Source organism: Phyllobates terribilis, unplaced genomic scaffold, assembly GCF_046119375.1.
Source record: "Phyllobates terribilis strain yellow unplaced genomic scaffold, ASM4611937v1 Scaffold_1__5_contigs__length_1240528914, whole genome shotgun sequence".
In the NCBI taxonomy this organism is placed as follows: Eukaryota; Metazoa; Chordata; class Amphibia; order Anura; family Dendrobatidae; genus Phyllobates; species Phyllobates terribilis.
In genome coordinates, this window is record NW_027362761.1 from 974,204,227 (window position 1) to 974,231,889 (window position 27,663).

General features: G+C 44.3%; 1 protein-coding gene across 2 annotated transcripts in view; it reads left to right on the forward strand.

The window, feature by feature from the left end:
• The window catches only part of ENPP6 (ectonucleotide pyrophosphatase/phosphodiesterase 6), a 67,940-nt gene that overhangs the window by 19,300 nt on the left and 20,977 nt on the right, over positions 1–27,663 (forward strand). For both annotated transcript variants that reach the window (XM_073642772.1, XM_073642778.1), the window contains exons 3-4: positions 13,632–13,743; positions 15,876–16,017. In XM_073642772.1, the coding sequence (XP_073498873.1) occupies positions 13,632–13,743; positions 15,876–16,017 (254 nt within the window). The remainder of the gene's footprint in view (positions 1–13,631; positions 13,744–15,875; positions 16,018–27,663) is intronic.

Consider the following 27,663-nt stretch of genomic DNA (forward strand, 5'->3'; position numbering starts at 1 on the left):
CCACAGCTCGCATTGATGTGCCATCCTGGATGAGCTGCACTACCTGAGCAACATCTGTGGGTTGTAGAATCCGTCTCATGCTACCATTAGTGTGAAAGCACAACCAACATTCAAAAGTGACCAAAACATCAGCCGGAAAGCATTGGTACTGAGATGTGGTCTGTGGTCACCACCTGCAGTACCACTCCTTTATTGAGTGTGTCTTGATAATTGCCAATAATTTCCATCTATTGTCTATTCCATTTGCACAACAGCATGAGAAATTGATTGTCAGTCAGTGTTGCTTCCTAAGTGGACAGCTTGATTTCACAGAAGTTTGATTTACTTGAAGTTATATTCTGTTGTTTAAGTGTTCCCTTTATTTTTTTGAGCAGTGTATATCATTCATAGAGACATTATAGTTCAAGAATAGATATACAGTGGGTACGTAAAGTATTCAGACCCCTTTAAATTTTTCACTCTTTGTTTCATTGCAGCTATTTGGTAAATTCTAAAAAGTTATTTTTTTCTCTTTAAAGTACACTCTGCACCCCATCTCGACTGAAAAAAACAGAAATGTAGAAATTTTTGCAAATTTATTAAAAAAGAAAAACTGAAATATCACATGGTCATAAGTATTCAGACCCTTTGCTCAGACACTCATATTTAAGTCACGTGCTGTCCATTTCCTTGTGATCCTCCTTGAGATGGTTCTACTCCTTCATTGAAGTCCAGCTGTGTTTAATTAAACTAATAGGACTTGATTTGGAAAGGCACACACCTGTCTAAGACCTCACAGCTCACAGTGCATGTCAGACCAAATGAGAATCAAGAGCTCAAAGGAACTGTCCAAGGAGCTCGGAGACAGAATTGTGGCAAGGCACAGATCTGGCCAAGGTTACAAAAGAATTTCTGAATTACTCAAGGTTCCTAAGAGCACAGTGGCCTCCATAATCCTTAAATGGAAGATGTTTAGGACCACCAGAAGTCTTCCTAGACCTGGCCGTCCAGCCAAACTGAGCAATCGTGGGAGAAGAACCTTGGTGAGAGAGGTAAAGAAGAACCCAAAGATCACTGTGGCTGAGCTCCAGAGATGCAGTAGGGAGATGGGAGAAAGTTTCACAAAGTCAACTATCACTGCAGCCCTCCACCAGTCGGGCCTTTATGGCAGAGTGGCCTGACGGAAGCCTCTCCTTAGTGCAAGACATATGAAAGCCCGCATAGAGTTTGCTCAAAAACACATAAAGGACTCCCAGACTATGAGAAATAAGATTCTCTGCTCTGATGAGACGAAGATAGAATTATCACCAAAAAGTTGTAAGCGGTATGTGTGGAGATAGCCAGGCACTGCTCATTACCCGCCCAATACAATACCAATAGTGTTGAGCGAACATGCTCTACACTGCTCAGTACTCGCCCGAGCATCACGCTACTCGGGATGTTCGGCGAGCACCGAGCATTTCCGGGTTACTCGGGCTTGAGCTCGGGTCTTCGCCCTGCATGTTTGGCGCTCTTTACAGAGCCAATGAACATGCAGGGATTGCCAGCCAGTCACTGTAATGCCGCAGCCATGTTGGTTGTGGGCATTACACTGATTGGCTGGCCGCACAGCGTCACCTCGAGTATTTAAAACCGGGCTCCGCCATCTTGGACACAGACCACTGGGATCAGACAGTGTAGGGACAGCGCTGCTGATTTAGGGAGAGATATATACTGCGAAATAGTTAGTATAGGGTCTGTAAAGGCTGCCAGATCAAACAAACAGTCCTTCTCAGGACTAATATCCATCCCAGATATCAGGCAGGCAGGCTGTATAGGAGACGCAGTGGTTATACCAGCAAACGCTGCATTACAGTCCTGTGTGCTCCTGTTGCTGAAATTGCTGGAGTTAGCTCCAGGTCTCGGGGGCCAGGAAAAATCTTTTTTTTTTAAATCTAAATCCTCTTTTTTTTCCCCTCCTTCACACTGTACAAATACCCGTCTTATTAACCTTTTGGTGTCTCCCCCCTCCCCTTCCCCCCCCCCCCCCCCAAAAAAAAGTGTGTCTGTGACAGTTCAGATGCAAATATATCTGTTTAAAATAGTCTGGTGTAGGCCAGAGAAACAGAAGTGTGGTTTTGCAGTTCCACGGTTCAAAACTCTGTATTATCCACTTTTGGGCCATTTGTATCTAAAAAAAAAAAAAAACAGTTTGAGTGTGTCGCTCACTCTTCAGCCGCAAATGTATATATTTAAAAAAGTCTGGTATACACCAGTAAATTATAACTGTGGTTCTGCTGTTCCACGGTAAAAAATCTCTATTATCTTGCTTTTGGCATTTTTTTGCCGTAAAAAAAGAACTTTTATAGTGTCTCCCTGATTGTTCAGACACAAATATATCTGTTGAAAATAGTCTGGTGTAGGCCTGAGAAATAGAACTGTGGTTTTGCAGTTCCACGGGTCAAATATCTGTATTATCCTGCTTTTGCCATTTTTTGCGGTAAAGAAAAACAGTAATAGTGTCTCCTGATTGTTCAGACACCAATATATCTGTTTAAAAGAGTCTGGTATACACCAGTAAATTATAACTGTGGTTTTGCCGTCCCACAGTAAAAAATCTCTATTATCCAGCTTTTGGTATTTTTTCCGTAAAGAAAAACAATAATAGTTTCTCCCTGATTGTTCAGATTGTTTAAAAGAGTCGGGTGTAGGCCAGAGAAATATAACTGTGGTTTTCCTCTTCCACGGTTCTAATCTACTTTTTATTACCCTTTTTCCATTGATAGTGCGAGTGTAAGCTATTTTACTTCCTTTACAATGGGCAAGGCGCGTGGCAAGGGACGTGGAGCTGGACGTTCTGGTGATGGTGCGTGCTGAGGACGGGGCCGTGGCCAAGGTGAAAATGTGCCACAACCAACAGCCACATCTTCTCGCTCCCACTTCTTGACCAAATTACTAGGGAAGCACAGAACAACACCAGTATTGCGAACTGATCAGTGTGAACAGGTTATTAATTGGATAACAGATAATACTTCCAGTTACCTGGGCACCACCACCTCCAGTCTGTCTTCCACACGGTCAACTCTTAGTAGCCGTGAGTCTCGACTGCATACTCCTCCTCACCCTGATGCTCCTTCCTCCCACCATGCCGAGTGTCGTCAGACAGCAACTGATCCCACACTTGGACACTCTGAAGAGCTGTTCACTGGTCCATTTCCAGATTTGTGCCCCTCGCCTGCTCCGCTTGAAGTGGTGGAAGAGGAGATCCCATGTAGCGATGCCCAAATATTTGAACAGCCATGGCCACAGGAAGTCGACGCTGGCAATTTGTCACAAGAGGTGGATGATGACGAGACACAATTGCCAGGAGGTGAGGAGGAGGATCGTGGTGCGCAAGTGGAAGAGGAGGAGGTGGTGGATGATCTAGTAACTGACCCAACGTGGCAGGAGGACATGCAGAGCGAGGCCAGCAGCACACAGGGTGAGGGAGGCAGAGTACCCCATCAGGCAACAGTTCCCCATAACACCAACACGAGGGACGTTGCCAGTACAACCTGTAGGTCTTCCAGAGTCTGGAATTTTTTTAAAGACTCTGCTGATAACCCCAAAAAGGCCATTTGTACCACCTGCCATGCCAGCATCAGCAGGGGTGACAAAACTACCAGCCTGACCACCACCAGCATGATCAGGCACATGTCAGCAAAGTACCCGACTTTGTGGGGCGAACCCCAGGGTCCACGACCGGTGTCAGCGGGTGTCACCACTGCTTCTTCCGCTGTTGTGTGCAAGGCAATCCCCTGTCCATACTGCATGCAAAGATGCCCCCTCCTCTCAGTCTTCACTTGTTATGGCAGTTTCTCAAGAAACAGCATCAACGTCCACATCCCACCGCTGCGTTCAATTGTCCATATCCGAGACCTTTGAATGAAAGCGGAAATTTGCAGCTAATGCCCCACAGGCCACAGTCCTAAATTCGCACATTTCACGACTGCTTGCGTTGGAAATGCTGCCTTTTAGGCTGGTGGAGACGGAATCCTTCCGCAACCTTATGGCGGTCGCCGTCCCTCGGTACTCGGTCCCCAGCCGACACTATTTTGCCCGGTGTACCATCCCCGCACTACACAAGCACGTGTCCCAAAACATCTGCCGTGCCCTCAACAACGCAGTTACTGGGAGAGTCCACTTGACAACGGACACGTGGACAAGTGCTTGTGGCCAGGGGCGGTACATCTCTCTGACGGCACACTGGGTAAACATAGTGGAAGCCAGGACCCAGTCGGACCTTGGGACGGAACACATCCTCCCCACACCGAGGATTGCGGGTCCTATGTCAGTCAGAGTTGCCTCCCACAGTGTACAGCTCCTGCGCATCATCCTCCTCCTCCTCCTCATGTTCAGCCTCCATCTCAGATATCACCACATCAGTTACAAACTGGAAGCACTGCAGTACTGCCTCCGCCAAGCGGCAACAGGCTGTGCTGAAACTCATAAGCTTAGGTGATAAACCTCACACTGCTTATGAGTTGTGGACAGCTGTGAAAGAGCAGGCAGATCTGTGGCTGAGACCGCTGAACCTACATCCAGGCATGGTCGTGTGTGACAATGGCCGTAACCTGGTGGCGGCTCTGAGGCGAGGCGAGATCACACACGTACCATGCCTGGCTCATGTGCTTTACCTCGTGGTTCAGCGGTTTCTTAAATCGTACCCAGAGTTGCCAGATCTGCTCGTCAAAGTACGCCGCCTGTCAGCTCATTTTCGCAAGTCGGCTACAGCTTCCGCCGCCCTTGCTGTTGCAGCAGCGTTTGCAGCTTCCGTCACACCGACTGGTGTGTGATGTCCCCACACGTTGGAACTCTACCCTCCACATGTTGCAAAGGATTTGTGAGCACAAGAGAGCAGTTGTGGACTACCAGCTGCAACAAGGCCGTCGATATTCAGGTCAGACTCCACACATAAGACCTCAGGAGTGGACCTGGATGTCTGACATATGCACCATCTTGACAAACTTTGAGGAGTCCACCAAGATGGTGAATGGCAATGACGCCATCATTAGCATCAGCATCCCACTTGTCTGTCTTTTGCAACGCTCTGTGCAGAGAATTAAAGAGGAGGCATTGCAGCCAGAGTATGATGAGATGGATCAAGAAGCCGTAGCGGTCGATTACACACAGCCCAGCCTCATCTCATCCCAATGTGCATTGGGGGACAATGAGGGAGAGGAGGAGGAGGAAGAACAGGAGCTTGTATCATGCGCTGTAGACGGTAGTACCTGTACAACTGTCATACCGTCGGTTCAGCGTGGGTGGCCTGAGGACAAGGGGGAGGAGGAGGAGGAGGAGGAGAGCATGGTCAGTCATCATCTTGGTGAGGACACGGAATTCTTGCCAGTTACCAGTCTGGTACGCATGGCTGACTTTATGTTACGCTGCCTTAACCGTGACCCTCGCGTTGTCAAAATGTTGGGTGACAGTCATTACTGGTTGGTGACACTTGTAGACCCCCGCTACAAGGAGAACTTTCACTCTCTTATTCCTGAGGTGGAGAGGTCTACAAAAATGGGACAGTACCAAAAGGCCCTTGCTGCAGAACTGTTAAAAAAAATTCCCAACTGAACACGCTACCGGCAGAGGTCACAGTCCGTTGCCCAACCAAGGCGTACATGCGAGAGAGACGCAACTCCAATCCAGCAGAGGCAGGGGAACACTGTCAACGTTCTGGGACAGTTTTCTCAGACCCTCCCTTCGGACAGACCCTGAGGCGCGGGGTACTCTCACAAGGAGTGGAAAGTTTCAAAAGATGGTGAGGGAGTACCTTGCCGACCGTACCAGCGTCCTCCGTGATTCCTCTGTGCCTTTTAATTATTGGGTATCCAAGCTGGACACTTGGAATGAACTCGCTCTGTACGCCTTGGAGGTCCTGGCCTGCCCTGCTGCTAGCGTGTTATCGGAGCGTGTTTTTGTGCCGCTGGGGGACTTATAACTAATAAGCGCACTCGCCTGTCAACTGACAAGCTGACCCTTATCAAAATGAACAAGGGCTGGATTGGGCCAGACTTCTCATCACCACCAAATGACAGCAGAGTAACAAAGTCAAATCCACTGTGTTATTTCGGGAGGTGTATTCACATGCACCGCTTCACATCCACACATGTGTATACGCTTGCTCATTTCGGCTGTTTTATGTTCTTCTCCTTATCCTCAGCCTCCACCACCACTATACCACCAGGGTGACCGTGGTCCGTGTTGCCATTATTGAAAGTTCCTCCGTCCTTTTTTTGTCATCTTTTGCTTGGAAGGCATAGGCAAAGACTATGGGAGACCCACTCCCCAATAACGGGAATAATGTTTGTAATATGCTGTACTGCATGGCTCTTGTAAGGGGCATTGCAAGTTCCTCCGTCCTAATTTTTGGCAGCTTTTGCTTGGAAGGCATAGGCAAAGACTATGGGAGACCCACTCCCCAATAGTGGCAATAATGTTTGTAATATGCTGTACTGTATGGCTCTTGTAAGGGGCATTAAATCCTTACAATCTTAAAATCTTGTTAAGCTACTGGGACCTCCACGTCTCTTCCAAGGGGCATTAAAACCGTCTTGTTAAGCTACTGGGACCTCCACGTCTCTTTCGAGGGGCATTAAAACCTTCTTGTTAAGCTACTGGGACCTCCACGTCTCTTCCGAGAGGCATTAAAACCGTCTTGTTAAGCTACTGTGACCTCCACCACTTTTCCAAGGGGCATTAAAGCCATCTTGTTAAGCTACTGTGACCTCCACGTCTCTTCCGAGGGGCATTAAAACAGTCTTGTTAAGCTACTGTGACTTCCACCACTTTTCCGAGGGGCATTAAAACAGTCTTGTTAAGCTACTGTGACTTCCACCACTTTTCCAAGGGGCATTAAAACCATCTTGTTAAGCTACTGCAACCTCCACGTCTCTTCCGAGGGGCATTAAAACCGTCTTATTAAGCTACTGCGACCTCCATGACTCTTCCAACGGGCATTGCATTTCCTCCTAATTTTAGTCAGCTTTTCCTTTTCTATGCATAGGCGAACACTAAGGGAGACCCACTCCCCAATAATGGGTAGAAGGTTTTTAGTACGCTGTAATCCACGTCTGTTTCAAGGGGCATTGCAGTTCCTCATAATTTTTGGAAAGCCTTCCATTCACTGCTTAGGCCAACAGTGCACAGGAGACCCAGTTGCTATAAATGGAAAAAATTGTTTAGTTAAGGCCCTCTGACCTCCATGTCACTTCCAAGGGGCATTGGAGTGCCTCTAAATTTTTGGTAGGCATTGCACTCACTGTATGCCCTATAACTGTGTAGCCGAACCGCTTCTTTTGGTACAGAAACATATCCTACAAGACGTGTGGTTGACTGGCCTGATATTGATGTGAATGGTTCCTGTTCCTCCTGCTCTTTCTCCTTTGCCACCACCTCATCCATCATTTATCACCTGAAGCTTTGTTTTAACGGGAGTCATAGAACTGGGATAGTAGTAGGAAAACATCCAGCAATCCTCGGAGGAGGTAGGATATGCGCCAAAACGCTGACCACCTCAGGCCTAGCCGCTACTACATACATGCGCTTGCACTAAAAGAAAACAAAGCAGATGCTAACTTCTATCATCATCATCATGCTCCTCACCTTGGCACTCTCGACTCCCCTGATGGAGAAGCCAGGGCCCACCGGAGGAGTCTGATAGTCCGGTGGGCTCGTCCAATGCTGCCCTAAAGCAGGCCAGGCTAAGAAAAGTGTGGGGAAGGTTACCGGGACAAATAGTGGCGGCTGGGGACTGAGTATGGAGACCTCGCTGCCAAAGCAGCCATGAGGTAGTGGCCAGCTTCAGCCTCCTCCTAACTAAAAGGCCCAATTTCAAGTGCAAGCTAGCAGTATGGTATTGCAGCCTGGGGTGGGTGGGTGGCAGGCTGCATATTTCCGCTTGCATTGCAATGAATGGGTGAGGTACAATGCCCTGGGACAAGGACTTGCACGGGGATAGTTACAAGTCTGCATCTTCTGATGCGGCAAGGATCACTTCTGATGGGCATACTTTTAGGCAGTGACCTGGGTGTCAGAGATGCTTCCAGGGGTCTTCCCTATGCTGTTCCCATGTCTTTTCAGCACTGTATGCATGTGTCACACAGCACATGGCCAGATAAGATTGTAAAATGTTAAAATTACATTTCCCGGTGAATGCATTTGTCACGGTTGAAAGCAATACAAAAGTGCAAAAACGCATAAAAAATGCTACTTGTGAACATAGCCCAAGGTGTGGAGGAGTATTTTTTGGGGGGTTATTTATTTTACCTTATACACAAGTCTTTACCCTGGAAAGGAACTTCCTTAACATATTTCACAGGAAAGCAGTTTCAGTTTCGTTTTTGAACGTTTTATTGTGAGCCCTTAAAAGTGGCTTAATACCTCTAACCACGTTGTTGACAGCAGTGACCTGGGGGTCAGAAATGCTTCCTGGTGCGATCCCCATGCTGTCCCCATGTCATTTGATCACTGTCACTATCGTTTTGGGCACTTGTTAGGCTTTTAAAAGACTGCCGGGGGTGCCGCCGCAAAAATGCTCGGGTCTCCCATAGACTAACATTGGGCTCGTTGCTCGGGTCGAGCACCCGAGTATCACGGTGAGCTCGGCCCGAGCTTCGCGCACCCGAGCATTTTAGTGCTCGCTCAACACTAAATACCAACAGTGAAACATAGTGGTGGCAGCATCATGCTATGGGGGTGTTTTTCAGCTGCAGGGACCCGACGACTGGTTGCAATTGATGGAAACATGAATGCGGCCAAGTACAGAGAGATCCTGGATAAAAACCTCTTCCAGAGTGCTCTGGACCTCAGCCTTGACCAAAAGTTCACCTTCCAACAAGATAATGACCCTAAGCACATAGCTAAAATAACAAAGGAGTGGCTTCAGAACAACTCTGTGACCTTGCTTGACTGGCCCAGCCAGAGCCCTGACCTAAACCCAATTGAGCATCTCTGGAGAGACCTTAAAATGGGTGTCCACTAACGTTCACCATCCAACCTGACGGAACTGGAGAGGATCTGCAAGGAAGAATGGAAGAGGATCCCCAAATCCAGGTGTGAAAAACTTGTTGCATCATTCCCAAGAAGACTCATGGCTGTACTAGCTCAAAAGGGTGCTTCTACTCAATACTGAGCAAAGGGTCTGAATACTTATGACCATGTGATATTTCAGTTTTTCTTTTTTAATAAATTTGCAAAAATGTCTACATTTGTGTTTTTTTTTCAGTCAAGATGGGGTGCAGAGTGTACTTTTAATGAAAAGTTTTTTTTTTAGAATTTACCAAATGGCTGCAATGAAGCAAAGAGTGAAACATTTAAAAGGGTCTGAATACTTTCCGTACCCACTGTATAGTTTATACTCACTGAACCGGATAACAATATAGGTTGTGGGGTAATACATGTGAAACCCAGGATCCGCACCCCAGGCCTAATTAACCCTCGGCGATAGACCTACTAGCCCTGCCTGTCATCGAAGGTTGGCACCCTAGATAACGCGGTTTTGGCACCTCTACTCCACGACGGCTCACCCTCTCTTTCCCTCACTATCCCTGACGTAGCAGTAACACTGAAAAAGCCTATATTAGACAAAGTCCAACTGGCTAAGTGGGGAAGGGGAAGGAGTAGTAGTAGTAAAACATTCACTTATCATTCAAGATATCCATAAGGAGATGTGGTTTTCAAATCTCTGCCTCTGCCTCGATGCATCTTTCCAAAACAGGTTCATCAGGAGACTTAAATTCATATGATAGGGAGGTACAGATGATATGGTGTTCAAGGCCCATGATGTACACCACAAACTGCAAGTCTAGCCTCAGATTCAATACTAAAGCCTGGCTGTGTGTCTCAGAAACCCTTAAACAAGCCCAGGCAGTTCATCACATGGAATCACGCCAGGCCACCTGTAAAGCCCAACGTGGAGCACAAGAAAGTTCAAGAAAGCGGGGCAAATGGAGCATAACCCAGACCAGGAACAGGTGTGTAACATGCTTTCTCAGAATTATTCAACCCCTGCATGATAATAGTCATCCACTGGCTGTTATCACTGATTGCAAACATGATGCAGACTCCAGCTTCTCGGAGCGTTACTGAGAGATCGTAAACAATTCGACATAGGCAATAGCCTCCAATTCACTAACATTCTTGGGTTTATGTGTTGCAACCACCTCCTTCAAATCCCACCAAAGATTTTCTATGAGGTTCAAGTCAGGTAATTGTGACTAACCCTCCAGGATTCTCCAGGACTCCTTTTGAAGCTAATCAAAAAAACAGCTGGCAGCACTCACATGGATGCGCGGTCAAATTCTCCAAGGGATCAACTTGGAAGTAGTCAAGTATATATGAGGATAGACAATCAAAACTAAGTTCACTCTGCCATAAATATGAACAATCTTTTGACCTATTACAGGTCTTTATCAAGTACAAACATGACAGGGCAGGCGTATATTGTTTGGTTTACAGACATACACCTTATTCTGAAGCTAAGTCTTGATGAACTTTGACATACTTAGGCTCATTGTCCACTTGGAAGGTCCAGTGACTCCCAAGCTTCAGCTTACTCACAAAAGGTGTGACTCTTTGTTCTGAGATTTTCTGATATTTAATCCACCTTAATCTCCAAATGCTGTAGGCTCCCAGTACCAGCGAAAAAAAAGCAGCTTTTGAGCATCATCAATCCTTCATCATGCTGCACTGAAGGCAGGGTCTTCTTTTCAGCTTTTGCTTCTTCCTTCCTTCCTCCTCCGAACACAATTGATTCATAGTCCTGAAATGTTCGTTTGGTTTCACCATTTAGCACAGCAAAATCTCAAAACTTCTCTGTCTTATTTACATGGTTTTGAGTATATTGGAGCTTATTTTTCTTGTGTTATGGGGCCAGTAGAGGTGTACGTCTTGGAGGTAAGACATGGACACCTTCAGCGATTAGAATGAACCTCATGGCTCATGCAGACTTCTTTTAGATCTTGGTCCGAAAACAGAATGCAAGGCATGGGCTGGCTTCAGGTCTCCCAACATGAGGTTGGACAGCCTCATAGAAATATGAAATATTTAGAAATAGAAATAAATGTATTCTCCCGTCAGGAGATCCACGGCCAGTCTGTGCATTGCGGTCTTATTGCGGATTCCTGGGTGTCTGCATGAACCCTTACTGAGCAAACTGAAATTAGTGACTGCTGATACCAAATCTTGCTGCAGGTATTTTGCTGTCACTAAAGGGTTTTTGACCATCAGCCTTCTCCGGGTTCTGGTGACTGCCATTGATAGCTCCCTCTTTCTGCATCATCCAGGTAGTGTAGCTAGTGTTCTTTTAACTTTAATTTAGTGAACTATACTGCCAACTGTATCTTTAGCCTTTTCCTTGATTGTGCAAGGCAATGATCCCTTAACTATATGAAACACTTTTTTTGACTTGAACGGTAAATTTCGGGGTCCATACTGAACATCTAGTGTTTGAGCACAGACCCAGAACACTGACTCCCTTAAAGTCCGTGTTACTGTTCAGGTTCGGCACACCGAATATGGGGTGTTTCCTGCACTGTCATCTGAGTGACAGCGCAGGAAACAGGGGCTCTGATCGGCGGTAAGATCGTTAACGCCGGTCAGAGCTCTGCCGGATGTTTGGGGTCCGGGTACTATTCTGGTACCCGTACCGAACTTTTAATATATGTTCGGCGAACCCGCCGGACCCGAACAACCACGGGTTCGCCCATTACTAGTCTCAAGCAACAAACTCCTAACCCCTTCAGATGTTCTATCTTAGCACACTTGATGTAACTTATGAAGTTCTTGATTATAGTATCGGGTGTGCTTGAGAATTCCTCATGTTTGCTCTCATGTGGGATTGTGTTAAGAGGGTTGAATAATTCTCAGACTGCAGTAGTCATTTAGAGTGGCATTTTGGATAAGTGAAGGAAGCTATCTACTTGAGCAACACACATTATTTGCGTACAAGCAGGCTATCCCAGCAAAGGAAGGGTGATTAGGAGCTTGTTCACATCTCGTCAATAAGACCTTGGCAAACTGAGGCCCTAGGACCAGCTTATGCATAGAGAATAGAGTAATCTAAATAGTCTCAAAAGCAGTGACGTCCCTTTTGAAAAGGAAAAATTAAAAACAGAGCCACAGAAAAAGGAATTAAAATTCTCCAAAAATTAACATGGCATAAAAAAGGGCAGTGGTATTTACCTGCTCAGTACACAGAAACTTTTTTTTTGTAATGTTAACACTTAGAAGAGGAGCGGAATGGCGTTGCATACTGAAAGACAGGAGTGAATATATTAACATACTGACAATACAATACACTACATGTACATATGAACATATTTAGAGAAAAAAAGTTCATGGCAGGGCCTCTTTAATATAAAATAATAATTTTATAATAATTGTGAGCTGAAAGTGTTTTGGCCTATTAGTTCGACCCTCAAGAAGTCATGGTCTCTCATTTGGCTAGTCGGGAAAATGATTTGCTCACCCCCGCCATATAAAATGTGTATGTATGGACACACATTCTCATTTAAAGATTTTTCTGTATTTTCATGACTATGAAAATTGTACATTCACACTGAAGGCATCAAAACTATGAATTAACACATGTGGAATTATATACTTAACAAAAAAGTGTGAAACAACTGAAAATATGTCTTATATTCTAGGTTCTACAAAGTAGCCACCTTTTGCTTTGATGACTGCTTTGTACACTCTTGGCATTCTCTTGATGAGCTTCAAGAGGTAGTCACCGGAAATGGTCTTCCAACAATCTTGAAGGAGTTCCCAGAGATGCTTAGCACTTGTTGGCCCTTTTGCCTTCACTCTGCGGTCCTGCTCACCCCAAACCATCTCGATTGGGTTCAGGTCTGGTGACTGTGGAGGCCAGGTCATCTGGCATAGCACCCAATCACTCTCCTTCTTGGTCAAATAGCCCTTACACAGCCTAGAGGTGTCTGTACTGTATATAGTATATTTATAGTGAGAGAGATATTTCCGTATTCTCATATCTCTATTAAGGCAGGTTTCACACGTCCGCATATCTCCGGTACCGGAGATATGTGTCCCGTGTGTCATTCTCCAGTGAGAATGAGCGGCTCCAGAGCTGCGCTCGGTGAGTGACAGGACACCGCTCCTGAGCAGCAGCTATGGAGGGGCTCATTCTCCCTGGCTCCTCGGCAGCAGCGGTCGCATGGATTACAGTGGGTGACACCTAGGAGAGGTGAGTACATGGATTTTATTTTATTCTTATTTTTACAGCAGACTACCACTGTCCTCATCATTGTTCCTGCTGGTGCTGATCGCAGCATCGGCAGGGAACCATGATGAGGGCAGTGTTCAGCACCTGGCGCTTCGAAACAGCTCTAACTGTAGCTCTGATTCCCAGGCACCGGTCCGTGTCACACGGATGACATCCGTGTGGGACGTTTTGAGGACCGTGTATCTGCAAAAAAATGGACTTGTCTCCCTGTGGAGCACACACACACGGTCTGTGAAAATATACTGAGATGTACACAGACCCATAGTTTTAAATGGGTCTGCCTGTGTCAGTGTCGCCAGTACTTGTGGAAACTGTCACTACTCGTACCAGAGATACTGACGTGAGAAATTATATATAATTAAAATAACTATTTTTTTTCATGCATTTGCAGGCTGTGAAGTTGAAATTCTTGGTGTTAGACCCAATTACTGCCGGGAATATTATAATTTTCCGTCAGATGCTAATTTCACAAAGGCGGTAAATGATGCTGTTCAAACTCTGAGGTACCATAAAACCCATTTCATATTTTATTACAGTATTTTACATAGTTGTAGCACGGTAAATATACAGTTATATGAAAAAGTTTGGGCACCCCTATTAATCTTAAGCTTAATGTTTTATAAAAATTGGTGTTTTTGCAACAGCTATTTCAGTTTGATATATGTAATAACTGTTGGACACAGTAATGTTTCTGCCTTGAAATGAGGTTTATTGTACTAACAGAAAATGTGCAATCTGCATTCAAACAAAAATTGACAGGTGCATAAGTATGGGCACCCTTATCATTTTCTTGTTTTAAATACTCCTACCTACTTTTTACTGACTTACTAAAGCACTTTTTTTGGTTTTGTAACCTCATTGAGCTTTGAACTTCATAGCCAGGTGTATGCAATCATGAGAAAAGCTACTTAAAGTGGCCACTTGCAAGTTGTTCTCCTGTTTGAATCTCCTCTGGAGAATGGCATCATGGGCTCCTCAAAACAACTGTCAAATGATCTGAAAACAAAGATTATTCAACATAGTTGTTCAGGGGAAGGATACAAAAAGCTGTCTCAGAGATTTAACCTGTCAGTTTCCACTGTGAGGAACATAGTAAGGAAATGGAAGAACACAGGGACAGTTCTTGTTAAGGCCAGAAGTGGCAGGCCAAGAAAAACATCAGAAAGGCAGAGAAGAAGAATGGGGAGGTCAGTCAAGGACAATCCTCAGACCACCTCCAGAGAGCTGCAGCATCAACTTGCTGCAGATGGTGTCACTGTGCATCGGTCAACTATACAACACACTTTGCACAAGGAGAAGCTGTATGGGAGAGTGATGCGAAAGAAGACGTTTCTGCAAGCACGCCACAAACAGAGTCGGCTGAGGTATGCAAAAGCACATTTGGAGAAGCCAATTTCTTTTTGGAAGAAGGTCCTGTGGACTGATGAAACCAAGATTGAGTTGTTTGGTCATACAAAAAGGCGTTATGCATGGTGGCAAAAAAACACAGCTTTCCAAGAAAAACACTTGCTACTCACAGTAAAATTTGGTGGAGGTTCCATCATGCTTTGGGGCTGTGTGGCCAATGCCGGCACCGGGAATCTTGTTAAAGTTGAGGGACGCATGGATTCCACTCGGTATCAGCAGATTCTTGACAATAATGTTCAAGAATCAGTGACAAAGTTGAAGTTACGCAGGGGATGGATCTTTCAGCAAGACAATGATCCAAAACACCGCTCCAAATCTACTCAGGCATTCATGCAGAGGAACAATTACAATGTTCTGGAATGGCCATCCCAGTCCCCAGACCGGAATATCATTGAACATCTGTGGGATCATTTGAAGAGGGCTGTCCATGCTCGGCGACCATCAAACTTAACTGAACTGGAATTGTTTTGTAAAGAGGAATGGTCAAAAATACCTTCATCCAGGATCCAGGAAATCATTAAAAGCTACAGGAAGCGACTAGAGGCTGTTATTTTTGCAAAAGGAGGATCTACTAAATATTAATGTCACTTTTCTGGTGAGGTGCCCATACTTATGCACCTGTCAAATTTTGTTTGAATGCAGATTGCACATTTTCTGTTAGTACAATAAACCTCATTTCAAGGCAGAAACATTACTGTGTCCAACAGTTATTACATATATCAAACTGAAATAGCTGTTGCAAAAACACCAATTTTTATAAAACATTAAGCTTAAGATTAATAGGGGTGCCCAAACTTTTTCATATAACTGTATATATATATATATATATATATATATATATATATATATTTTATTAAATAGAAAAAATAATAATCACCACAACTATGTAATAATAAAAGGTGTGTGTGTGTGTGTGTGTGTGTGTGTGTTTTAAACTGTTGTGCTTATATGGTAGTAAAAAAAATGAGCTGTTGGATAAAAGATAAATTTGATCCCTCTCTGGTGAATGCCCAGTAGGACTTTTTAAATTTTACATTCGATATGTAATTTCTATAAAATTATATACAACTAAAGTTATACATATGAAGAGGGAAAATTACTTTAATAAACATGTATATATTGAATATCATCTAGAAGTCGTACTTGTATTATTGAATCAGATAATTAAGCACAATAAGTTTTGTTATTATTATCATAATTACAATTTAACTATTTAATTATTTTACAGGAATAGTAATGCTGAACTGGCTGCCGTCTATTATGAACGCGTTGATATAGAAGGTCATCACTATGGACCCTGGTCTGAACAAAGGAAAAATGCCACTAGAGTAGTAGATCAAATGTTAGAAAGCCTGGACCAACAAATTATAGTAATTACTTATTTACATCTTTATGGAAAAACTGAAAGAACTCAGAGTATGTAATGCTTTATCCAACAACTGACACTAAGGCCATGACCCCACTATCAGTATCTGATCAGTATTCGGTCAGTATTGTTTCTCAGGAGTGGGAGCCAAAACCAGGTGAGGAACAATCAGAGAAAAGGTAGAATAGAAACAAGTCACCAATTCTGCATTTATCACCCACTGCTGGTTTTAGCTCCCACTCCTGAGAAAAAATAATAACCAAATTCTGATAGTGGGGTCGAAGCCTAAGGCTGTGTGCCCACGATGCGTTTTTCAAGCGTTTTTGCCGCGGAATTTCCAATGTGAAAACGCTTAAACGCTTGTTAATACGTGCCCCATGGTCCCCAATGATAATCCGCCTGTGTTGTGCACATGCTGCGAAAATTTCCGCTGCGGATTATCGTTGCGGAAAAATCCGCAGCATGTCCATTCATTTTGCAGACACGCAGCGTAATTGCCGCCATTGACTTGCATTGAAATGATTAATATCCGCATCACTACATGTGCACATGCGGATATTAAGCGATTCTATGTGTGGATGGTACCTGGGTTTGGAGAAGAGGAGACTCTCATCCAGACCCGGGTACCATAGAACCTGTTAAAAAAAAAAAAGAATTGAAAATAAAAAAATAAAGATTATACTTACCTTCTGATGGCCTCCGGCCTCCTCAGCGATGCGTCTGGTGTGTTGGGCGGCTCGCAATGGTCTGAAAGGACCTTCCATGATGTCATTTAGTCATGTGACAGGTCACACGACCTCTGACGTCGGGGGTCGCGTGACCTGTCACATGACTAAATGACATCATGAAAGGTCCTTTCACACCACCGCGAGCAGTGCAACAGACCGGACGCAGTGGAGAAAAGACTGGGGGCCATCAGAAGGTAAGTATAATCTTTATTTTTTACCATTCTTATTCTTTTTTTTAAACTATTACTTGGTCACACTATATAAATCCATGCCGGTTGCATGGATTTATACAGTGTGACCAAGTTGTCAAGTGATGCTAAAATCGCTTGGAAAAGCGCTTGATAACCCGCATGCAGAAATGCATGCAAAGACGCTTGACAAATGCTTCTACCTGGCAGGAAAAACGCATGTAAAATCCGCATGCGTTTTTCCTGCCAGGGAGAAGCAGAAAAATATCCAGCATTTCTGCATCATGGGCACTTGGCCTAAGGCTGAAAACAGCTATTTTTACCATGCAACATCTTTATATCACTGTTAGGCTATATTCACACGTTGTTTTTTTGCTTATTTCTGCAATCAAAACCTGCTTTCTTGGCAGTAAAGAAACTGCTTAGAGAAAGCAAGTTTTGCTGCGTTTTTTTATGCAGATTACATGTTATTTGTCGACAGTACATGCTTAATAAAGTTAGTTTTATTCACCAAAAAACGCATGATTGCGTTTTTTGCCGCGTTTTTGCTTTCTCATTGCTTTTCTATGGTGAAAAAACGCTGAAATAATTGATATGCTGCAGATTTTAAAAAAAGCAGTTTTCCAATTCAGTCAAGAAAAAAATACAAGTGTGTGCATGAGATTTCTGATATCTCATAACTTTTGCTGGTACTGTAAAAAGCAGTCTTTAATTGACATATAAAATTGCAGCAAAAAAAATCATAGTCTAAGGCATAAAATACCATAAAGTTTCAGGGCCCCAGTGCATATGTTCCAATATGACCCCAAACTATGATAAATCAGTGACAGATCTGGGGTCCTCTCATAGAGAAGGGGGCAATTGGACGCAGACCCAAACATCAGGATAGCTGCACAAATAATCTCTGGTAGTTTGCTACAATGTATGTTTTATTTCCAGTCTAGGCTGTTCATTTCGCTTTACCTAATTAACCTAAAAAGTAGAAAATCCCTCTCCTGATAAATATAATAACAAGATCCTGATTTTTTAAAAAAAAAAAAAGTTAGTGTGCATTTGGTTCTTTTAGAATTTCACAATCTTTTGTAAAAGTTTTGTGTCTCGCTAGAAATGAACTTGTAACATGTTGTGTTACACTGAATCTCTGTTAAATATTTAAACACTTGAATGCTTTCATAGCACATTCCTGGAGTAACAGAATACCTAGTGTGTGACCAGAGCACAACTCATGTTTACAGTCTAGTGTCCCCCATATTAACATTTTGTGCGTATAACTCATAGAATACTGCCTATGAAAGTAGATGCATTAAGTGCCCACGATGCACAAATGCTGCATATTTTTTCCGCTTCTCCCTGGCAGGAAAAAACGCATGCGGATTTTACATGCGTTTTTCCTGCCAGGTAGAAGCGTTTTTGCATGCATTTTTCTGCATGCGGGTTATCAAGCGCTTTTCCAAGCGATTTTAGCATCACTTGGAAAAGTACTTGACAACTTGGTCACACTATATAAATCCATGCAACCAGCATGGATTTATATAGTGTGACCAAGTAATAGTTAGAAAAAAAAAAAAGACTAAGAATGGTGAAAAATAAAAAATAAAGATTATACTTGCCTTCCGATGGCCCCCGGTGTTTTCTCCGCTATGTCCGGTCTGTTGTATGGGTCGCGGTGGTGTGAAAGGACCTGCCATGACGTCATTTAGTCATGTGACAGGTCACGCGACCGCCGACATCACGACCCATACAACAGACCGGACGCATTGCTGAGGACACCGGGGGCCATCAGAAGGTAAGTAAAATAAAAAATAAAGATTATAAATTCTTTTTTTAACAGGTTCTATGGTACCTGGGTCTGGAGGAGAGTCTCCTCTTCTCCAGACCCGGGTACCATTCGCACATTGAATCGCATAATATCCGCTTGTGCACATGTGCTCATACGGATATTATGCGATTCAATGCAAGTCAATGGCGGCAATTATGCTGCGTGTCCGCAAAATGAATGGACATGCTGCGTATTTTTCCACAATGATAATCAGCCGCGGAAATTTCCGCAGCATGTGCACAGCACAGGCGGATTATCATTGGGGACCATGGGGCACATATTATCAAGCATTTTTTAAGCGTTTTCGCTGCGGAAATTCCGCGGCAAAAACGCTTGAAAAAACGCATAGTGGGCACGCACCCTTATATACTGCATACTGATATAATGTATTTATGCATTATTTTTTCTATTTTTCAGTGTGAAGAACCGCACCTCGGCACCCTGCCTGACGTCACTAATATGTCGGGGGGTGGGGGTCACACTGTACAGTCTCCCCACTTTCAGTCCACATGGGCACAGGAAGGAACAGGGAGTGAGAGATGGGTGACACACAACCGATAGGTGGCACAACACTTTCTCACCACCCTGACAGGTTGAGAGACCCCTTTAATTAGCACCAGTAAAACAGAGCATTGCCAGCCCAGTAGGACTGCCACCAGTTCCTCGTTAGATATACAGGTGCTTCTCACAAAATTAGAATATCATCAAAAAATTAATTTATTGTTGTTGCTCAGTGGTCCAAGGTGTTGTTTTCAGATGAAAGTAAATTTTGCATTTCTTTTGGAAATCAAGGTGCCAGAGTCTGGAGGAAGAGTGGAGAGGCCACAATCCAAGCTGCTTGAGGTCTAGTGTGAAGTTTCCACAATCAGTGATGGTTTGGGGAGCCATGTCATCTGCTGGTGTAGGTCCACTGTGTTTTATCAAGACCAAAGTCAGCACAGCCGTCTACCAGGAAATTTTAGAGCACTTCATGCTTCCCTCTGCCGACAAGCTTTTTGGAGATGGAAATTTAATTCTCCAGCAGGACTTGGCGCCTGTCCACACTGCCAAAAGTACCAATACCTGGTTTACAAACAACAGTATCTCTGTGCTTGATTGGCCAGCAAACTCACCTCACATTAACCCCATAGAGAATCTATGGGGTTTTGTCAAGAGGAAGATGAGATACACCAGACCCAACAATGCAGACGAGCTGAAGGCTGCTATCAAAGCAACCTGGGCTTCCATAACACCTCAGCATTGCCACAGGCTGATCGCCTCCATGCCACACCACATTGATGCAGTAATTGATGCAAAAGGAACTCTGACCAAGTATTGAGGGCATTTACTGAACATACATTTTGGATTTTAAAAACATTTTTCAAGCTGTTGTTATAAAGTATTCTAATTTACTTAGATAATGACTTTTGTGTTTTTCATTGGCTGTAAGCCATAATCATCAACATTAACAGAAATAAACACTTGAAGTAGATCACTCTGTTTTTAATGACTCTATATAATATGAGTTTCACTTTTTGTATTGAATAACTGAAAAAAATTTTTGAGGATCTTCTAATTTTGTGAGAAGCACCTGTAAGTCTGGTCTGTTAACGGGATTATATCGGGCCAGAAACCAGCCCCATGTGACGTTAAACCGAGAACACGAACATGTGGATTTGTGGATCGAGAAAAAAGAGAAGCCCAAGGTTAAATTATATATCCAAAACACTATGTTGACAATGGATATACATATACAATGGTCAGATATGCAAATACAGGTCTAGTACAATAAGTATGAGCAGATGATACAAAAGTCCATTACCATTTGGATGTTTAGGCCTTGGTGCCACGCAGTCGCATGGGAAGTTTGGGGTTCAGTGGTTTCCGGTTTCTTCCAATACGATATGACAGCATGACCTCCCTTAGAAGCGAACACTGGCCACAGCCTCGCATGAAGAATTAACCCCTATGTCAGTCACGTCCTTTGCCTCCCCTTGGGTCTGGTAGCTAAAACTCCAAAACCTATGATGGATCATAACTTCTCAATGGATGGTCATAGAGAGGTCATTTTTTGCGCCATGTGATCCGGCTGGGCCCCTGTTACGCTTGGAGACCAAAAAATGGCTTCGCTACCTGCCTTCTACTAGCCATTCTATGTATCTCCCCACCCTGGAGTGCTAGAATGGGTCGAGACCCCAAGGGGCGGTTTTCGAGATATAGGGAATGGGCCAGTGTATACGACTAGGACGTAGGGTAACTCCATAACTCTTTATGAAATTATGCCTCCCGTCCATCTAGGGGGGATTTCTTTGAAGAAGATAAACAGCTTGGGTTCCCATCAGGGGTTTGTCCTGCCAGAAAGGCGTTGGTCCCAGCTAGGCCGCTAGGGGTGTGAGGTTTTTCCACTTGGAGCTTTTGCAACTGGACCATCTACTGAGCTAGGTGACCTGTCTCAGCTTCACATTTTAAAGGAGGTCTATAATCTCAGACCGGATATGATACAGTCGATTGGAATGATATTATATCCCCCATATTCTTCACTTTTTTCTTCTCATGAATATTAGCAGCATTAGGGCACGCTCACACTAGCATATAGATCAGACAAGTGCAATCCGATAACATTGTTCAGAGTGCAATCCGATATTTTTATTCAATGAAGCGGTGCAGATCTGCCTATTTTTTTCTCAGCTGTATTCGGTATGAAAAAAAAATCACAGCATGCTGCAATTTTCCTCCAAGATCCGTACAGTGCGAGAAAAAAAATCGCAGGCCATCGGTTTGGCGTCCGATTTTTACGGATACAGTAACATAAGAAACATGAATAGCGGCAGAGTAAACAACGGATTACATACAGACAGCACACGGGTGACAAGTGAGAATAGGATTGATTATTACTTTTTTTTTTTAATACGCTAGTGTGAGTGAATCTTTAGACTGACTCACACCCTATTTGTTTGTATAAAAGCGTTATCTGAGTATGTGTAATCTAGCAACGGTCATAGTGCACAGAGGGTGAGGAGGTGTGACTGGTGGATCCTGTGTTATCAACTATATATAGAGCGGTTACCTTTAAGGCCCCGTCACACTTATCGATGCTGCAACGATCCCGACAACGATACGACCTGTCAGGGATCGTTGCTGCGTCGCTATGTGGTCGCTGGTGAGCTGTCAAACAGGCAGGCTCACCAACGATCAGGGGAGCAGCGACATCGTGTAAAGAATCTTTCCACGATGTCCTGCTCCTGGTTACCAGCCTGCTGAAGCAGGAGCAGGCTGGTAACCATGATAAACATCGGGTTACTAGGGCACATGCGCACCTAGTAACCCATTGTTTATCATGATTACCACTCTGCTACGGTGAGCGGGAGGTTACCGCTCACTTTAGCAGGCTCGTAACCATGATAAACAACGGGTTACTAGGTACGCGTGTGCCCCTAGTAACCCGATGTTTATCATGGTTACTAGCCTGATCTCTGCTTCCGCTGGTCACACACAGCGATGTGTGCTGACCAGTGGGAGGGCAAGGACCAAAAAATGGTCCAGGACACTTTGCAGCGATCAGCGACCTCACAGCAGGGGCCTGATCGCTGCAAAGTGTCACACATAGCGACATCGCTGGTGAGGTCGCTGTTGCGTCACCAAAACCGTGACACAGCAGCGATCTCGCTAGCGATCTAGCTATGTGAGACGGGGGCTTTGCTTGTAACTCTGTCTGTGATATTATTGGCACTTCTGAAAACTCATCTGTACAGAATCTGAAGTATGAATCTAATATAAGGTATAATGGAAACTGAAAATAGCAAGATTTTTGTGATGGCTATGTATGTGTCTGTGTGTGTGTATGTAATGGCATGTAAGAGTTTGGGCACCATTGGTCAAAATTACTGTTATTGTGAACAGTTAAGCAAGTTGAAGATGAAATGATCTCTAAAAGGCTTAACGTTAAAGATGACACATTTCCTTTTGTATTTTAGGCAAATAAAAAAAATATATATTATCATTATTTACATTTTAAAATTACAAAAAGGAAAATGGGCTGATTCAAAAGTTTGGGCACCCTTGGAGATTTGTGTGCTCAGATAAATTTGACCAAGGTTTCAGACCTTAATTAACCTGTCGGGAAAGGCCAGGTGATGCAAATTTCCAGGCTTTTTAAAAACCCAGCCTCCTCTAACCATGTGCCAAAAACAGCAGCCATGGGTTCTTCTAAACAGCTGCCTAGCACTCTGAAAATGAAAATTGTGGAGGCCGACAAAGCGGAAGGCTATAAGAAGATAGCAAAGCGTTTTCAAGTTGCCCTTTCCACTGTTCAATATGTAATTAAGAAATGGCAGTTAACAGGAACAGTGGAGGTCAAGATAAGGTCTGGAAGACCAAGCAAAATTTCAGTGAGAGCTGCTCATAGGATTGCTAGAGAGGCCAATCAGACCTTCAAAAAGATTTAGAAGACTCTGGAGTTGTGGTACTTTGTTCTACTGTTCAGAGACACCTGCACAAATATGGCCTTCATGGAAGAGTCATCAGAAGAAAACCTCTCCTGCATCCTCACCATAAAATTAACTGTCAGAAGTATGCAAAAGAACATGTAAATAAGGCTGATGCATTTTGGATCCTGTGCAGGGGCGGACATACTGCCAGTGCAGCCGGTTCATTGAACGGGGGCCCCCGAGGGAGAGGGGGCCCCTCCAGCCTCCAGCAGGGCCGCCATCAGGGCATGACTGCCCTGACTCCAGCATGGGGCCCGGCCGGTCGGGGCCCCCTCGGAGCCCCGTTGGGGCCCCCCTCTTGTGCGTCTCCTCATGGGGCCCCCCCGCAGGACCCCCCGCCGTCACATGACCGGAGATGTCCCTGCGCTCAGCATGGTTCCCCGGCCCCATGCTGAGCGCAGGGACATCTCCGGTCATGTGACGGCGCCGGCACATTACTTACCCCTCCCCGTGCCTCCGCAGCGTCTTCCGCGTCCTCTGACTGTGACGTCTCAGGTCAGAGGGTGCGGTGATATGTTTACACCGCGCGTGATCTCTCCTGAGCTGTCACAGCGGGAAGACGCGGACGATGCTGGAGTCCGGATCAGCATCAGGTAAGAAGTGAGGTGAGTATTTGATTTTTTTTTTTTATGTATGGGGCCATGGGGCATTATATGGTGGGGGGAGAGTGGGTGTGACATCCTGCATGGGGCATTATATGGGGGGGGTGGTGTGACATCCTGCATGGGGCATTATATGGGGGGGAGAGGTGACTTCCTGCATGGGGCTTTTATGGGGGGTAGAGGTGACATCCTGCATAGGGCATTAAAAGGGGGGTGTCATCCTGCATGGGGCATTATAAGGGGGGAACAGCCTGCATGGAGCGTTACATGGGGGCCAATATTCTGTATGGAGTGTTATATGGGTGTCAGTATTCTGTATGGAGCGTTATATGGGGGACAGTATTCTGTATGGAGCGTTATATGGGGGTCAGTATTCTGTATGGAGCGTTATATGGGGGTCAGTATTCTGTATGGAGCGTTATATGGGGGTCAGTATTCTGTATGGAGCATTTTATGGGGGCCAGTATTCTGTATGCAGTGTTATATGGGGACCAGTATCCTGTATGGAGCATTATATGGTGCCCATAATACTGTATGGAGGACTATACTGTCCGGTCTGCACTGTGCGCTGTGAGGATTCGCCGGTTTCTGAGCTATTGTAGAATTTACAATAGAGATCGCTCATGTAATGTAGTAAGTGAAATCTTTGGCCTTGTACTATATATATATTTCTCTGTGGTATCTGTGCATCATGAATCATAGTATGTGTTAAAGGGGCCACTGAAACTCTGTCGCCCAGGGCCCACAAAGACCTGGAGCCGGCCCTGGGGGTAAGTATAACAAGTTTTATTTTTTTTAAATACAATTAATTAACTAGGAGTGGGGGGAATCAGAGATGCACGGGGGGATGAGAGATGCACAGGGGGGGGGGCCTTCATGCCCCCTATGAAGGGCAGGGGGGGGCCCCAAAAAAATTCTTGCACAGGGGCCCACTACAGTCTGTGTCCGCACCTGATCCTGTGGATCGATGAAGTTAAAATAGTACTCTAAATGTTCACAGGTATGTGTGGAGAGAAGAGGGCACAGACTTTCAGGAAAAGAACATCTCTCCAATCATTAAGCATGGCGGTAGATCAATCATACTTTGGGGTGGTGTTGCATCCAGTGGCACAGGGAACATTTCACAGGTAGATTGAAGAATGAATTCAATGAAATTTAAACAACTTATTAATGCGAACATAACACCATCTTTAACCCCTCCACCCCAGAGCCCATTTTCACCTTCATGGCCAGGCCAAATTTTACAATCCTGACCAGTGTCATTTTACGTGGTAATGACACTGGAACGCTTCAATGGATCCCACTGATTCAGAGATTGTGTTTTCATGACATATTCTACTTCATGATAATGGTAAAATTTCTTCGATATCACAAGGGTAACAGGAGAAATTACACCATACAATTTGTTGTGCAATTTCTTCTGAGTACGACTATACCCAATATGTGGAGGAAAACTTCTGTTTGGGCACACAGTACGGCTTGGAAGGGAAGGAGCACCATTCGACTTTTTGGATGCAAAATTTGCTGGAATAATTAGCGGACGCCATGTTGGATTTGGAGAGCCCCTGATGTGCCTAAAGAGTGGAAATCCCCCACAAGTCACCCCATTTTGGAACCTAGACTCCTCAAGGAATGTATTTAGATGTGTAGTGAGCACCTTGAACCCCCAGGTGCTTTACAGTTTATAACATAGAGCCGTAAAAATAGAAAAATCTAATTGACTTTTAACCCCAAATTTTTTTGATTTTCACAAGGGTAACAGGAGAAAATGGAACCCAAAATTTGTTGTGAAATTTCTCCTGAGTACATACTCCATATGTAGGAGTAAACTATTGTTTGGGTGCACGGCAGGGCTCAGAAAAGGAGTGACATTTTGGAACGCAGACTTTGATGTAAAGTTCTGCAGGTGTCATGATGCGTTTGGAGAGCCCTTAATGTGCCTAAACAGTGGGAAACCCCGACAAGTGACCCCATTTTGGAGACCCCTCCCTCAAGGAATTTATCTAGATGTGTGGTGAGCACCTTGAACCCACAGGTGCTTCACACAGTTTTACACCATTGATCTGTGAAAATGAAAAAAATATATTTTTCCCACAAAAATTTTGTTTTAGCCCTAAATCGTTTTCATTTTCACAAGGATAGCAGGAGAAAATATACCCCAAAATTTGTTGAGCAATTTCTCCTGAGTACGCCAACACACCATATGTGGTTGAAAACTACTTTTGAGGAACAGTTCAAAGCTCAGAAACTTGGAGTACAGATTTTGCTAGACTGGTTTGAGGGTGCCATGTCACATTGGTGCCAGAACAGCAGAATGCCCCCATAAAAGACCCCATTTTACAAACTACAACTCTCAGTGAATTAATCTAGGGGTGCAGTAATCATATTGACACCACAGGTGGGTCACAGAATTTTATACTATTGGGCAGTGAAGAAACAAATTACATTTTTACCACCAAAATTTAGTTTTAGTCCCACATTTGACATTTTCACACTGGGAAATGGGTAAAAATGGCACCAAAATTTGTCCCACAATTTCTGCTGAAAGCAGAAATGCCACATATGTGGCTGTACAGTACTGCTTACGACGATAACCAGAAGGAATAGTTTGCAGACTCTGTATACAGAGACCCTAAATGCCAGAATAGCAGAATCCCCCCTCAGATGACCCCATTTTGGAAATTACACCTCTCTTGGAATTTATCTACAGGTGTAGTGACTATTTTGACTCCGTGGGTGTTTTCCAGAAACAAGCAGCAGTGGATGTTGCTGAATGAAAATTGAAAACTGCCATTGTAGTGACCAGTACATTGTAGTGCCCGTACATTGTGACCAGCTCATACTTCTGGAGACAAGCACCCGTAAATTAAGCGGGCTCTCATCGCTACAGAAATGCCAAACATGTGGACGCTAACTGCGGATTAGGCACACTGTGGAGCTCAGAAGGGAGGGGGCATTTGGATTTGGGGGAACAGAATTTGCTGAATTTCTTTTGGGGGGGCGAGGAGCCATTTTGGTTTTCCAGAGCCTTTGTACTACCAGTAACGTGGAAGCCCCTATATTTCCGTTAACAGATGACGGACTTGCTTTTTTTGTGGATTGATTTGAAGCTTTTGTTGGGAACATTTTACATAACATTTTGGATCACATTTATCCTGTGCTCTACGCTGAGCACTTATATCGGGGTTTCCATCTAAATCCCTGAGTGACATGATAACGCCCGAGGGATCCATTCACTATAATGAGACAGCAGAGTTACTCTGGACTCCGTCTTGCCTCTGTTCAGCGGTGTCCTTCTTTTCAGAGGTACACCGAACTGTTGTTGGCAGCACTTTTATGCACGCCTAATAAAACGGACACCATGGGATCACAGGCCAGACGGCATCCACGGTGCCTCCATCTGCCTCATTATTGGGAATCTTCCGCCGGGAGTTCCATCTGAATCACATATTTCAGAGATTTACACGGAAACCCCGCTGTAAGCGCTCAGCGTAGAACAGGATAAATGTTAGCCAAGCCTTACTGCAATCTTTGGGAAGCAGAATGAAAAAAATCAACAGCAGGTGAAGAATTGGTTTTATTTAATTATTTACGCCATTCCTCAAGTAGTATAAGTGATTAGACGACTTTATTTATTTTTTGGGGCTGCTGTCACACACTTAAAAATGCTTTTTTTGCAAAAACGCATCGCCATATTTTGAGAGCTATAATTTTTCAATATTTTGTCCGACAAAGTTATGTGCATGTATGTTTTTTGCTGTACAAGTTGACGTTTTTATTGGTATAATTTTCGGACATATGACATTTTTTATCGCTTTCTATTACAATTTTTGGGAGGCAAAATGAG